The 12505-nt window shown below is 47.9% G+C and overlaps 3 protein-coding genes across 3 annotated transcripts; 1 reads left to right on the forward strand and 2 right to left on the reverse strand.

Moving 5' to 3' along the window:
• Positions 1 to 1288: 1288 nt before the first annotated feature.
• LOC131287902 (vacuolar protein-sorting-associated protein 25) lies at positions 1289 to 2057 on the reverse strand. The gene is made up of 2 exons (XM_058316995.1): positions 1905 to 2057; positions 1289 to 1835 (listed from the first exon to the last, which is right to left on the reverse strand). Exons 1-2 carry the CDS (start codon positions 1952 to 1954, stop codon positions 1364 to 1366), a joined length of 522 nt encoding a protein of 173 aa, XP_058172978.1. The 5' UTR covers positions 1955 to 2057; the 3' UTR covers positions 1289 to 1363.
• A 532-nt stretch (positions 2058 to 2589) lies between these two features.
• Positions 2590 to 10611, forward strand: LOC131285326 (uncharacterized). The gene is made up of 2 exons (XM_058314180.1): positions 2590 to 5104; positions 9842 to 10611. The coding sequence occupies exons 1-2, from the start codon at positions 2873 to 2875 to the stop codon at positions 10577 to 10579; spliced, it is 2970 nt and encodes a 989-aa protein (XP_058170163.1). The 5' UTR covers positions 2590 to 2872; the 3' UTR covers positions 10580 to 10611.
• LOC131289638 (uncharacterized) lies at positions 6706 to 9389 on the reverse strand. The gene is made up of 2 exons (XM_058318935.1): positions 7709 to 9389; positions 6706 to 7651 (listed from the first exon to the last, which is right to left on the reverse strand). Exons 1-2 carry the CDS (start codon positions 9237 to 9239, stop codon positions 6828 to 6830), a joined length of 2355 nt encoding a protein of 784 aa, XP_058174918.1. The 5' UTR covers positions 9240 to 9389; the 3' UTR covers positions 6706 to 6827.
• Positions 10612 to 12505: the final 1894 nt, after the last annotated feature.

The following is a 12505-nucleotide window of genomic DNA, read 5'->3' on the forward strand; positions in this document are numbered from 1 at the left end:
GAGACAGGCAATCGAGCGCCAGGTTGAGCGATCTATTTATTTCCGTTACCGGACGATGGCGTCAAAACGGATGTAAAACGTTACAGCCAATGCGCTTTAAGCGATTGGAAGAGGGCGGGTTGGATGTGAAATGGTAACACAAATCGGTAGATTCGGATTTATTTCCCAGCGACGGTTCGGTTTTATTCCTACGGAATCCTCTGCTGACCAGTTCGAGAAACAGACCGGAAGTAGTAGGACAGTCCACAGCAAAAACGGATACATTCTGCCTGTTTTCCGACATTCAATACAATCATTAATCGACATGATGGCACGTGGGCTGGAAACTAGCCCGTGAGCCAGTCGAAACGCAAAGAATAGATGAATTGAAAATAGTTACAAATCTGCAACCACACACAATACACACGCAAAAACATATGAACGAAAACGATGCACAATAGCAAGTAGAACAAAACCAACAAACGACCGGCAAACGTGCTCTGTTTCAACTGGAGTAAAATGAAAGAGATAACAAGTAGACAACCATAGTTCAGAGGACGGTAAAGGTCTATCTTTCGATACATTCTATTTCTAATGCTGGCAAGCATGTTTAGTTTAGGAGAGGCGCAATCTAACGCGACGAAACGAAAAAAAAACACAAACAAACAAAAAGTAACAAACGAGCAACCAAATGCAAAACGAATGATTAACCAAACAAATAATATTCACAACCGTTGTAGAATTGTGTATCTAATAAAACAAAACAACAAAAAACAAAGGGGAAAACCAAACTCATACAAGTAAAACTCAGTATAACACCACAACAAAATTTCTCGAAACCGTTTCTTAGATTGGTGTTGCAACAAAACCAAAACAAAAACTACAGCATAGCAAACACGTAATGTACCATCCTTACATAGGACCGCAACGGATAGAATAAGATCGATACCGATATTCAACTTGGCCGGGAGCATTAAGGCGATATTATAACTTCTCCCAAGTGAAAGCGGCAGGCGTGCAGGCTAATCCTGACGAGAAGTGTAATCCTGTATCCGAAGCAAACGGGAAAAGGAAGGACACGGTGAACGTCGAGCGTAGAAGGAACCTTCTTGAGGAACGCCTGAAGGGAAAAGGGAAACGCTGACACCGAAAAAAAGGATTGAGCTCAACTTATCAAACCCAAGGAGAAAGCAAATTCGAACATCTACCAAGAGAAAGAGATTAATAAAATTTGGAATTTGAAATGTTGTCCGTTTGTTTTTCTTTCCCAACTTGAGTAAATGCATCTGCCCATTATATGTTGGTTAGATTCCGAACGTATTGCGGTTGTATTGTAATCACATTTCACGTTGTCTCCCTGAAGCTGCGTGTTTTAGAACTCCTCTTAGAAAAACTTTACCCCTGAACCGTCATCCAGCACGATAATTTCGCACTTTCCCCGTGATTCGAGCACCTTCAGCGCTTTCGTCAACACCCCCTCGTCCAGACCGTGGAACTCTTCGCCAACCGTAGTGTCTCCCGCTACCAGCTCAAACGTTGTGCAAACCGTATTGGTCATTCCGTTCGCGACGGCCCAATCGTACAGGATGTTGCTCCACTCGTCCAGCGTGTGCCAGTACACTTCCCACTGCTGCTTCCGCTTATCGACGGTGGCCGCGTGACCCGTTTTAGCCAGCTCCTCCATCACCCATAGTCGACCGTCCGGGGAAAGCTTGCGCGATATTTCCTTGTTGTCAAACAGTGGTGTATCTTCGGCAATGTTCAGCAGCGCCTGGCACATGTGCTTCTGATAGTTTAACACCAGTTCCTTCCATGTGGCTAGCTGTTGTTCTTTGGTTTTCGCGTGCACCTGCACCCTGAAAACACATCGCAATGGTTTCTCGATCAGTATGTAATTAACCCATCCCGAAAACCCCACAACCTACGTGAAAAACGGAGGAAACGAATATTGCCATGGCCACTCGAATGCACCCATCGGTAAACTTTACACTATTCTAGATTTGTTCCGTACGGCTTACTTAGTAAAAATGCAAAATTGTCCTAAAAAACCAAAACAACTTCAAAGACAGTTTGTTTACATCGAATATCTCGTCGACAGATTCCGCAGCGATGCTGTCAGCTTGCTACTGACAGCACAATGCTGTCAACTTGTCCTTTGACAGTTGTTCGTTCCTTGTCATTCCCCGCCGTTCCTTCCCGCCTTCCGTTTATTCCCGCCCCATGAACCATAGGAGCCTCGAGAAACGAATGTTTGTGGATTGCAGCGGCTTGAAGCAGAAAGTCGTGCCTTCGCTCGTCGTCCGCTGCTGCAAGAATGTCCAGTTCGTTTGATGTTTAGTGTAATCCATTGTCCACCGCGTGTTGCGAAATAACAATCTCCAATCGCATGCCTCTACGATTTGATGGCAATTTCGGTGAAATGAAATCTCGTAATTTGACGATCAACAATTTGTTCCGCGTAAATGTTTGAGTGTGTGCGTGTGTGTGTATCGTCGAACAACTGAAATGGAATAGCGTCGTACGGAGCGAAAGTGTCAATGCGCAAGATGCTCAGCTACGCGCACTTGCAGTAAATTAGTCAAGTGACAGAGGATTCAGGAAATTAGTGTATCTTGTAGCAAAAATGACCGGTTGAAAAACATTTATTTGTGAAAGACATTTTGCCTCAATTTTGTCTTCGTCGTCGTCGTCGTTTTATGTTCAGCAGCGTATTGTGTATAAGTTTGTGTATGTGTTTGTCCGTCAGTTCGAGCGAGTGAGGGAGAAAGTTAGTTCGAGCGAAGTGCAGAGAGTGAATGAAAAAGAGAGCTACACTGAGATCGCAGCTGGCGTAGAAACGACGGTTGACGGACGAAAGGAGGCAAAAAGGCGCAAGGATCTATCGCAGCACCCAATGGAGGAAGCGCAGCAGCAACCGTTACGGCCCTCTTTTCCCCCGGCTGGGGCGAAGTGGCCTTTCAATGCGAGCGGTGGCGAAGGAGGAAACTCGTTCGGGCAGGACAGTGGTTACACCTCGTACCATTCGACGACCCCAAACAACACGTTCAATCTGTCCACCCGCCATGGTGCCTCCGGTACGCTGGCCACCATCGATGAGGCCAACGAGGGGGACTGCAGCATGAACGACAGCGGTGGCTCCTCCGCGCTGGGACCGATCGGTTCGAACATTCTCACGCCGAAGACGGCCGCCAGTATCGATCAGATCTCCAACTTTCATCTCACGACGCCGGAAAGCGTTCCGATGCGTCCCAACCGACGCCTTCGGCGTGGGCCATTCGATTTTAGCGATTGCACGGGCGGAGGGGCGGGCGGTAGTTCGGAGAGTTCTTTCCTGGCTCCATGCACCCCGGAACGGTTGCCACTGTCCCGGTCGGTTTCGTTCGAGTCCAACGACACGCCGCTGCGGACCGGCAACCGCTCGAACCAACAACTTCAACTGACGCCGCATAAACCCAAAAGTGGCCACTCGATAAAGCGCAAGCTGTCCAGCAACCGCGGGAAGCTCTACTCCGATGGCGACGCGTTGCCGGAAGAAGCCAGCGACGAGAACCGCAACGAGAATGAGCTGAACGATTCTCTCGACTGCAAGCGCTTGGACATCTCGCCGATACCGAAGGTGAAGCGCCATAAGCCAAACGAACACATCAGCCATGTGATGCGCTCCAGCACTCCCAAGACTGCGAGCTCCAAGCCTCGGACCCTGTCGGTGGAGAATATTGATTCGGAGGCCCCAGGCAATAGGGACATTGCACCCGCACGCAAGCTGCCCCTTCGAAAGTTTCAAAGCTTCAGTCCGAGTAAGATTCAATACAACCGTCATAAATCCTCATTCCGCTTAAGACAAGAGGATGCTCGTGGGTCGCCCGTGGGAAATCGGCTGGTAGGGCGCAGGGGTGATGTCCCGATGATGCGCAAGGATTTACCGCTCGAACTAACCCCGACGAAAAGAATCGATGTCCACCCGATAGACGGGTACGTTACACCCTCGAAGGTACAGCGGGTGCTGGTTGAACTCGACCCGCAAGCTCCGATGAATCTGGCCGGATTAATAAATGGCCCAATACTGGAGGATCCCACCACACAGCAGCTACCGCCCGCTGACGAGCAGCTCGAGCATGCCGTTATCACTGTTCCCACGTGCGAAGACTTTAGCATTACACCCGCGAAGGTGAACCTGAACGATCCGGAACAGTCGTCGTGTGATGAATCGTCCCTATCGTTCCCTTCCGATGACTGCGTGGCACGCCGTGCCTCCAACTTCTCCTACGGGCCGACGCTGAATTCGATTATAGAGGAAGAATCGCCAACCCGGGCGCAGGATGGTGGCATCGGTGCTAAATTCCCCAGAACACCTCCGTCGAGCTGCAAGTCTTCTTCCGGTCGCATACCGAAGCGCCTCGGTACGAACAGCAGCAGTGGAAGTCTCAAATCCCCGCTGTCGAAGGGCACCCGCGTTGCCGCTTCACCGGAAGCGCAGAGCAAACCGAACACCAGCTTACAACCGAACTACTACCCGGGCATGTACTGCGGCCGGGAGCACCTGAACGTGCTGAAGCGACTGTACGAGAAAAATCAGGACTCCCTGCACATCCTGCTCGACTATCTGACCGACGAGGATTTGGTTCAGGTGGTCAAGGTTTCGAACAACTGGAAGAAGATCATTCGGGACCTCGAACCACCGAAGCATTGGCAGCGGCTGCTGAAATTTCAAGCGCTCCAGACGGAGGACAAGGAAAACTATCGGGCCAGGTGTAGTCTACCGATTTTGCCACAGGTCAAACTAGGCGTGCCCTCACCGGGACTGTTGATAGCAAGCCACAGGTCGGGATCGTGCGATGGAACCAAAGCCGCCGATCTCGTTAACCTCACTCCCTTAGTCGAGCGTCTCCCAGGGGCTGCCCAGCCCCAGGACGAGTCCTCCGTCGTGAAGCGCCAACCGTTCAAGATCTGCAACTCGCGGGACACCAGCATTAGCATTGGCAACTGTAGCACTCTTTACACCTCGTTCGGGTCCGAAGGCTATGGAAATGTTACGATGCCAGAACGGCGCCGACGGGCAAGCGCAACTGCGATTCACTCACCACCGGTCAGCCCATCGAAGATCAAGTTTGTCGCCAATCAGAAGGTTAGTACGATAGCACATAAGAATCATCTACTTTGCTTCTATGCTGCGTTTTATAAAGAATGCAGTACTAATCTTTACTGATTATTGACAAATTATTCACTTATCTATAATCTTAAGCTGGGCTTTGCACCCACGTTAGGCCTTGTGGCCGACGTTACCTGCATGTTTCATGAGCCGAACCTATGGTATGTCACCAGACCGGTTTTCATGGAGCAAAGGGCTTCATCGTGGTCAGTTTTGCTGAAGCGATACTGTACCTGACCCATTGCTGCAAAATTACTTAAAAATCAATGAACTTACTCATTTACTCTTTTACCGGAATTTGTACTACTGTTTTGATTCAGGGTAATTGTATATAAATTTAAATTTCAATTTGACATGTATATTGTCTGGCGTTAACCCACACTTGGTAGATTGACATTCCAAGTTGTTTTACGTTATTTGTAAAAGCATCCTTGAAACTGGTGCTTTCAAATGTGTAGTTTAAAAGTTATCACTAGTAAATTTGCATCCTATATGACACTTTTAGGCAATAGGAAAGTTACTAAGATATTTAACAACCCGTTTAGCAAGTTAGTTAATTATTGAGTTGCTCTGCACAATTATTTGCGATTAACTTTTGCTTCTTCTAAGTATTTTACCGAATTCTCCTCCGGGTTTTGGCGTTCCCAAATTCCCTTTAACCTTGCTCCAATAGCAACGCGCTTTTTCCCGTCCATAAAACTAGATTTACTGCATTCATAATCATTACCACATGTAAGCTTGTTCGTTCATTTATTGGGATCACTCATATCCCAAAACCCCGCTCGAAAGTGCGGCGTGATTTCCCGCCTTCGCGGGAACCATTCATTTGAATCCGTGCTACCTTCTACCTGCGAACGGCCTTTTTCATCCTATGGTTTTAGCGCCGAAATCTACCCGGGATGGTTCGGAACTTGTTGCGAACGCCGAGAGTTTTGTGCTGGATTTATGATCGCTCGTGTCATAAACGAAAAAGGGAGGTTTTGGCTCTAACTTCCAAGTCAGTCCCCCTGTCCTTCCTCATTAAACCCCGGGTAAATGTTGTTGAAGTGCGCACGTATTCCCTACACCTCCAGTAGAACCTCGGATGATCGGATTGTTTTTCGCATAACTACTCCTCCTTTGCCAAGGCCCGGTGGAAAGTCACGGTGCATGGTTGAGGGAATATGGATTCGATGAACTCTCACTTGCGACCAATGCGGTCCGCGCGTTGTTCTTCTGTTACTCGCAGTGTTTCTTGTTGTCCATTGGTGTTGTGCCTCTCCGATTGGTTCCCCTAACCGAATCCCATGGAGGAAGGAGTCTAATTGCGCGCGACACGACACACCGCAAGCAAGAAGATCCTCCTCCGCGTGATGGAAGGCGTGAAAGTGTACGTACTTGCCGGAGACGGTTCCGCTTGGTTGGGTCTATTTTGGGCTTCGAAATTGTTGATCGACGACCGATGTAGAAGAAGCCGACGGGAAGTAAACGATACAAACTGATTCATTTTTGGCGCGCATTTCGATTTTCTTCCCCAATTGAAATTTTCTTTCCCACCAAAAAACAAAACTTCGGAGCTTTTAAAAGACTACAGCTTCTAGTTGGTTTATTTGGTAAAATAGACAAACGAAAAGAGAAGGGCAGGTTTGGCAAGTACGCAAGATGTAAGGAACTATCACAAAACGTTAAACTAAACGGTGGAACAACATCGAACCGGTCTCTAAATTAAGTCACTTGGCAGTAGCTGAGTTTCGCCTTCGGCCAAAAACATCAGCATCGCTTTGTAGAGCAGCAGAATGCCCAACAGTTTACGCTTCTTCATCGGCCAGGCCACACACTGACCGTAGTAGTCTCCCCGCTTAAGGTTGGTCAAACACTGCAAACCGAGCGCATCGATGATGGCCGCCTCGCGCGTGTACGCCTCCGCCGGCATGATGTTGTGGAACACGTGCAGACACACGACCCCCTTTCCGGCGCACCACACGTCGATGATACGGTTCAGCTTCTGGCTGTCCGCTGCCAACTGCGTCCGGTTGACGATCCTCGACGAGCAGTATCGACGGATGTGCTGTTGCTGCTGCTGCTGCTCGCCACGCGGGTTCCGTTCTTCGCTGCTTTCGAAGATAATCTTCTCCTCCTCCACCATCAAATTGCCGCCCGCCGAAATATTTTCTCCCTCGACATTGTTACGTTCCCCGGTCGTGGCGATATCCCGCTGGTGGTAAAGTTTCATTGCATCGTACAGGTGACAGTACGGGCGGCTACTTTTGCCCTTCCCGACGTAAAAGATCGAGCTCAGAAAGCGCTTCCAAAGATCGTGCGGGGTCAGATGTTTCTGCTGCGCCGGCAAATTATCGCTAACGCGCGGATCGAGCAGAAGATAGATGAAGCTCTTTTTCAAGTGGCCCTCGCGGAAGTTGCGTACCGCTTTGGAGTTGTTCGACAGGAACTCGGTGGTCATCTCGTGCTCTAGGCTCTGCTGGTCGACGATGTTCTGGAAAGCCTCTTCCTTGCGTACCGTAGCCATGAGTTCAACGGAATAATCTAAAATGGTATTTTAAGTCAACCTCGTGTCGTCATGGTTTAATCTCCTATACTCACTGGGTATGGCGGTGTTGGATCCTTTGGCGCTGGCCGCTGCTAACCGCTCCGGATGGCGACGAAATTTGATAAGCTTCCTCAGGTAAAGCTTTTTCGTGTGCTTCGTAATCGGACCGGGCGGTTCGCCGTAGTTGGTCAGCTCCGCTCGCAGCACGTCGGTATCGTAGTCCATGGGTGGCAAGGTCACTGCCGTCGATTGGCTCGTAAGTGATTGATTTATGACAACAGACGGAGGAGGTCCGGTCCGGCCGTTCCTAGCCTCCAGCGACTGGTCGAAGATCAGCTGTCCGGTCTCGGAAATAACCTGCAGCTTCGGAATGGGAACCGCAGGCACGGCAAATACCGGAGCCGTCGTCATTTTCTTCTCTCTAAACACAACGCCCGCCTCGTCGTCCGTGTGAAGGTACTCTTCACTCAGCTGTATTATCACAGTTTCCTTCTCCAGCTCTTCCGCGGCCGTCACGAATGTTTCCTCCATCTCGTCCGCGAACGAGGCGTGCTTGGACTCTGAAAAACTGTTCAGAATCCGGTCGATGTCATCGAGCCGCCGGCTGACACTACCCCGGTCCCGTATGTCCGCTATCTTTTCTCGCCAACTCTCGATGAACGAAGTGCGCCGTCCAATCGTTTCGTCGTTTCGAGTGAAATTTTCCAAATTACGCTCGGTAAGTTCGAACAGATTTGTCCGTTTCTCGATCACCGTTTCTTCCTCCTTTTCCAACGCTTCCTCCTGCTGGACCGTTTCCACCAACGATGGGCAAACGTTCTCTTGATCCGGGGCATCAGGTTCAACCGGGAAAAGTTCTTGGGAAACGGGACTGTTTTTAAGCGGTTTGTGTCGATCTTTTCGCCTGTGCGTTATGTTCACGTAATACGGACTGGTCACATCGAAATTGTAGTGTATTTTGTTCGGAGTTAACGAACGTTCCTCGAGCATCTGTAGAGCGGAAACGGTGCTTGCTTGCAACCGGGTCGATTGCGTATTGGGAAGAAATCCACCGAAAGATTTCATGTGTAGCACACTTGGTGATAGAACCGTATGTCCCGAGTTGTGGTTGTTCTGCTGCTGCTGCTGTTCGAGCAACAATTGTTTTCGCTTTTTTTCAATCTTTCTCTCAAACACATGATCCTGTATCAACCGAACCACGGCGAAATGGCCCTCCTCGATCGCATGCTGAATCGGTGTCCTATCGTCCTCGTCCAACTGTTCGACATTGCCACCGGCCTTCAGCAGCAACCGAACGACCCCGACTCGCCCTATACTGGCCGCTGCATGCAATGGCGTCAGCAGCTGATCCACCGTCGGCAAATTGGGATCACCACCATGTTGCAGCATTAGATCCGTGGCTTTTTCCGCAAAAACAAGCTCCTCGGCTCCAACGACGAGGTGCATCGGTGCGACGTCCTTCTCCACCAGCATCGTATTAGGGTTCGCCTTGTGTTTTGTAAGCAACAGGCGCATGGCGTCCAGACTTGCATCTTCGATTGCATCGATCAAACACAACGCCAGGTACAGTTCGGTCCGTGACATTGGCAAGAAGGTATCACTGTAAAGATGTTGCTAATTACTACACTTTTACTTCCACCGAGTCACACATCAATTGGGGGTTTGAAAACAGACAACAAATAACGATACGACAGCTAAAATATGCTTTGGTTGTTTAAAAAACGCCACACGGCGACGCTCTTGCCTACTGCGAACGAAAATGCAGTTCAAAATGCCGGTAGTTGTGACTGCGCACTTTCGTTTACGAAAGCTGGGTTCAGTTCTCCAAGACAGGTTTATCTGGGAAAATTGAAATTATGTATTTGCCTATCGATAATTTCAAACAACATTGTGTAGCCCATCGAAATTATACCAATATTCCTTCTGTTTGCAATCAAAATATTTAAAATGATGCTGCATTATGATTTATCTCGAAACGAAGATCTGTTTGGAATCGAAAAACATTCAACGCGTGCGATCGCTCGCACCACTACAGTCGCAGTTTGGTTTGACAGCTAACTGCCAGCATAAATTCAAATGATTTGTTTTTCTTTGCAAAACCCGTTATGGGATGCTTTATATGTTTTAACAAAAACATTGTGTTTCGAACGTTGAACCATTATTAAAATGAATTTTCCTTATTTTAGGTTGCATCGCTTTTGAAACCATCGGAGCAGATACGGTCGTGCCCACGCTGCGGCAAACCGAGCCGAGTGATTTTTGCGACCAGTTCCAAAAACGGGCAAAACAAAACTCGCGCCCGTGGTGCCGCCGTCGCTGCTCGCCTAGAGAAATCGTACACACTGCCGGACCCGGACATCAACAACGAATTTACCGGGTCGAAACAAAATACTCTTCCTTTGGCTGGTTTCGGTGAAGCCAGCCGGAACAACAATGATTATTCAGCGAACGCCAGTGGCCACAAGCCGACAAATGATTCGCCAGACCGTGTGAGGAAGAATCTGTTCAAGGACAGCATCAACGGCGGCAGCAGCAGCAACAGCAGTCGTGGACAACTGATTAGATCTGCGTCGGTAACGAAACCGACGGCCGAAACGACGCCTCTCGTTGGCACAGGGCGAGACAACAACCCTAGGAAGCTGCGCAATGGTACAAAAAGCGTCGATTATGTGACGGTTCCGAGCAGCGTCCCGGTTAGTGGAGCGAACTCGGTCGACCTACTGCAATCCAAGTGCGACTATGCCATCTGTAGCAGCTGCGAGTTTCATTTCTGCATCAAATGTCGGTGCCAGTTCCACCCGGACACGGTATGTCTCGATCTGGCACCGAACTCGCCGAGCAAGGAGGAGGAACGCGGCCAGCGGAATGTTGCCTGTAGTCGCCAGAGCCGCCGTTCGCTGCAGCGTTTGTGCAAAAGGTCGTAGACACCAAGCAATGGCACCTTAATTGTTATCCTTGGCCACCAGTGGGCGTTTTTCTCTTGATTTAAGGCAAACACACAAAAGCAAATCCGATGGCAGGCTCATTCCGTGCGGGACGTGTGGAAATCCTACCGTTACAGTGACAAGCATACCCCAGTACCTCTCAGTAGTTAGTTATAAGCGTGCGCGCGCCGGAAAATGATTCCAGTCATTCCAGTTCCGTTCGAATCTATGTACGTTTTAATGTGGCTTTATTTTCTACTACCATTTATATGCGTTCTATTTCTTAGTATGTATTACAAGTATCATATCAACTTTTTCGTGTAAGTGTTTCTTCTTAATTTCTATCATTTTTCATCGTTTGTTCACTCCGTCTCGCTCTCTAGAGTATCTCTACAGCTTATCAACTTTTTCTTTGCGAGTAATTGTAATGGTTTGACAAAGCTGCTGTAGGAGTAGAGTACATCAAAGGAAGCACTGAACGTATGATTTAATAAAAAAAAGTAATAAATGGCATGCTAGGATAGCTAGATTGGCAGGGAAAACGTAGAAAATTGAGGAAAGGTTGGAAAAATGTGTTGTGACGGAAAATTGCGGTGTGCGCGTGTGTGTGTGTGAAGAGAACAGGAAAATGATAGCGACGTAAGACCGATCATCGGATCACCCGGGTATAATTGAGATTCAGACGATCATGACTACGACTTTTTTTTAGTATTATAACGGTAGTGTTAAATGGCTCGCAAGTCTTATGGCATTTTGGTAGCCACTCTTAACGTATCTCTAAACGCCCTGAACATATGCTCAACGACCAGTAAATTTTCCTCTTGCCTATTCGATTGCGTAAATACCTCCTCCTCAAGGGTAAAGAGGGTGACTGAGAAGGTCGACATAATAGGATAGATTAGGGTAGGAGAAACCCCGGGAAGGGCTGCGCTCGTTTGCAATTGCAGTTCGAAACATCTACACCCGCGGCCACCGTTTTCAATTTTAACCCATCAGAGCACCATCAGGAGCCACCTAGGGATAGTATCGGAATCGAATTCTTTTGAAAAGGGTGTTTTAGGAAAATAGAGCTATGAAAAAGACTGTCGAGTGAAGTCAGGGCTTGCCGCCCTTGGGTTGTGCTCGTGCCGTAGCTCTGCCGAGACAACGATCGAAACGCGCCCCATATCCTTTTTACTATAAGAACACATCACCGAAACATTATTGTGAAGTTTTTGATAAACGATTTTTTTTAAATAAAGTTATTTGTTTACGAATCCAAACAAGCGCATACAAGTGTGGAGTGAACGTTAGACCAATTGGGCAAAAATACTGTATTTTCGCACGGTGTACTAGGCTTCGTGTTTATCTACGATTTTTCCATCGGAAACAACACAGGGACGGTGTTATGTGAGGGAATTTGTTTTACATCATTTTTCTGTGCCAATTTTTAACCAACGTTTAATTATCCGAAAAGAGTTATTTTGTTAAGCAGAACAACTTTTAATAATCCGAAAATATATCATTTTATGCAACAAAATTTATGTAGGTAAGTTAAACAGTTTTTAGTTATTCGAAAACATTGCAATTTTATCCGAAAACAGTAAAAAAGCTTTAAATTATCCGGAAATACTGCATTTTATCCGAAAACAGTGAGTTAGGTAAGTTAAACTGCTTTAAATCCATTGCTTTTGGTAAAAAAAGGGAAATTTTCATCCCCAAAAATCGGCGGAAAATTACCAGTTTAGGTCGAAAAATCGATAAAAATGTTGCTCCTGCTACCTCTTGAAAATCCTGCGCTCTTCTCAAAATCTTGTATGCAAGACTTGTGAGCAAGTGTCTCGGCTAAATTACCGCTTGTACCGGTTACCAGTTGTACCGGTTCGACCGGTGATGCTACCTCCTACGAAACTGCGAATCCTTCGCTCCTGTTACTTTTCGGCCAAA

This window comes from Anopheles ziemanni, chromosome 3, assembly GCF_943734765.1.
Source record: "Anopheles ziemanni chromosome 3, idAnoZiCoDA_A2_x.2, whole genome shotgun sequence".
NCBI lineage: Eukaryota > Metazoa > Arthropoda > Insecta > Diptera > Culicidae > Anopheles > Anopheles ziemanni.

Excerpts from the sequence above, each read along its gene's own strand:
- LOC131289638 (XM_058318935.1), bottom strand. The coding sequence starts at position 9,239 with ATGTCACGGACCGAACTGTACCTGGCGTTGTGTTTGATCGATGCAATC. Across the intron at positions 7,652-7,708 it reads ATCCAACACCGCCATACCCA|ATTATTCCGTTGAACTCATG; the intron begins GTGAGTATAGGA and ends ATACCATTTTAG.
- LOC131287902 (XM_058316995.1), bottom strand. The coding sequence starts at position 1,954 with ATGGGTGCATTCGAGTGGCCATGGCAATATTCGTTTCCTCCGTTTTTC. Across the intron at positions 1,836-1,904 it reads TCGTTTCCTCCGTTTTTCAC|GGTGCAGGTGCACGCGAAAA; the intron begins GTAGGTTGTGGG and ends ATGTGTTTTCAG.
- LOC131285326 (XM_058314180.1), top strand. The coding sequence starts at position 2,873 with ATGGAGGAAGCGCAGCAGCAACCGTTACGGCCCTCTTTTCCCCCGGCT. Across the intron at positions 5,105-9,841 it reads AGTTTGTCGCCAATCAGAAG|GTTGCATCGCTTTTGAAACC; the intron begins GTTAGTACGATA and ends TCCTTATTTTAG.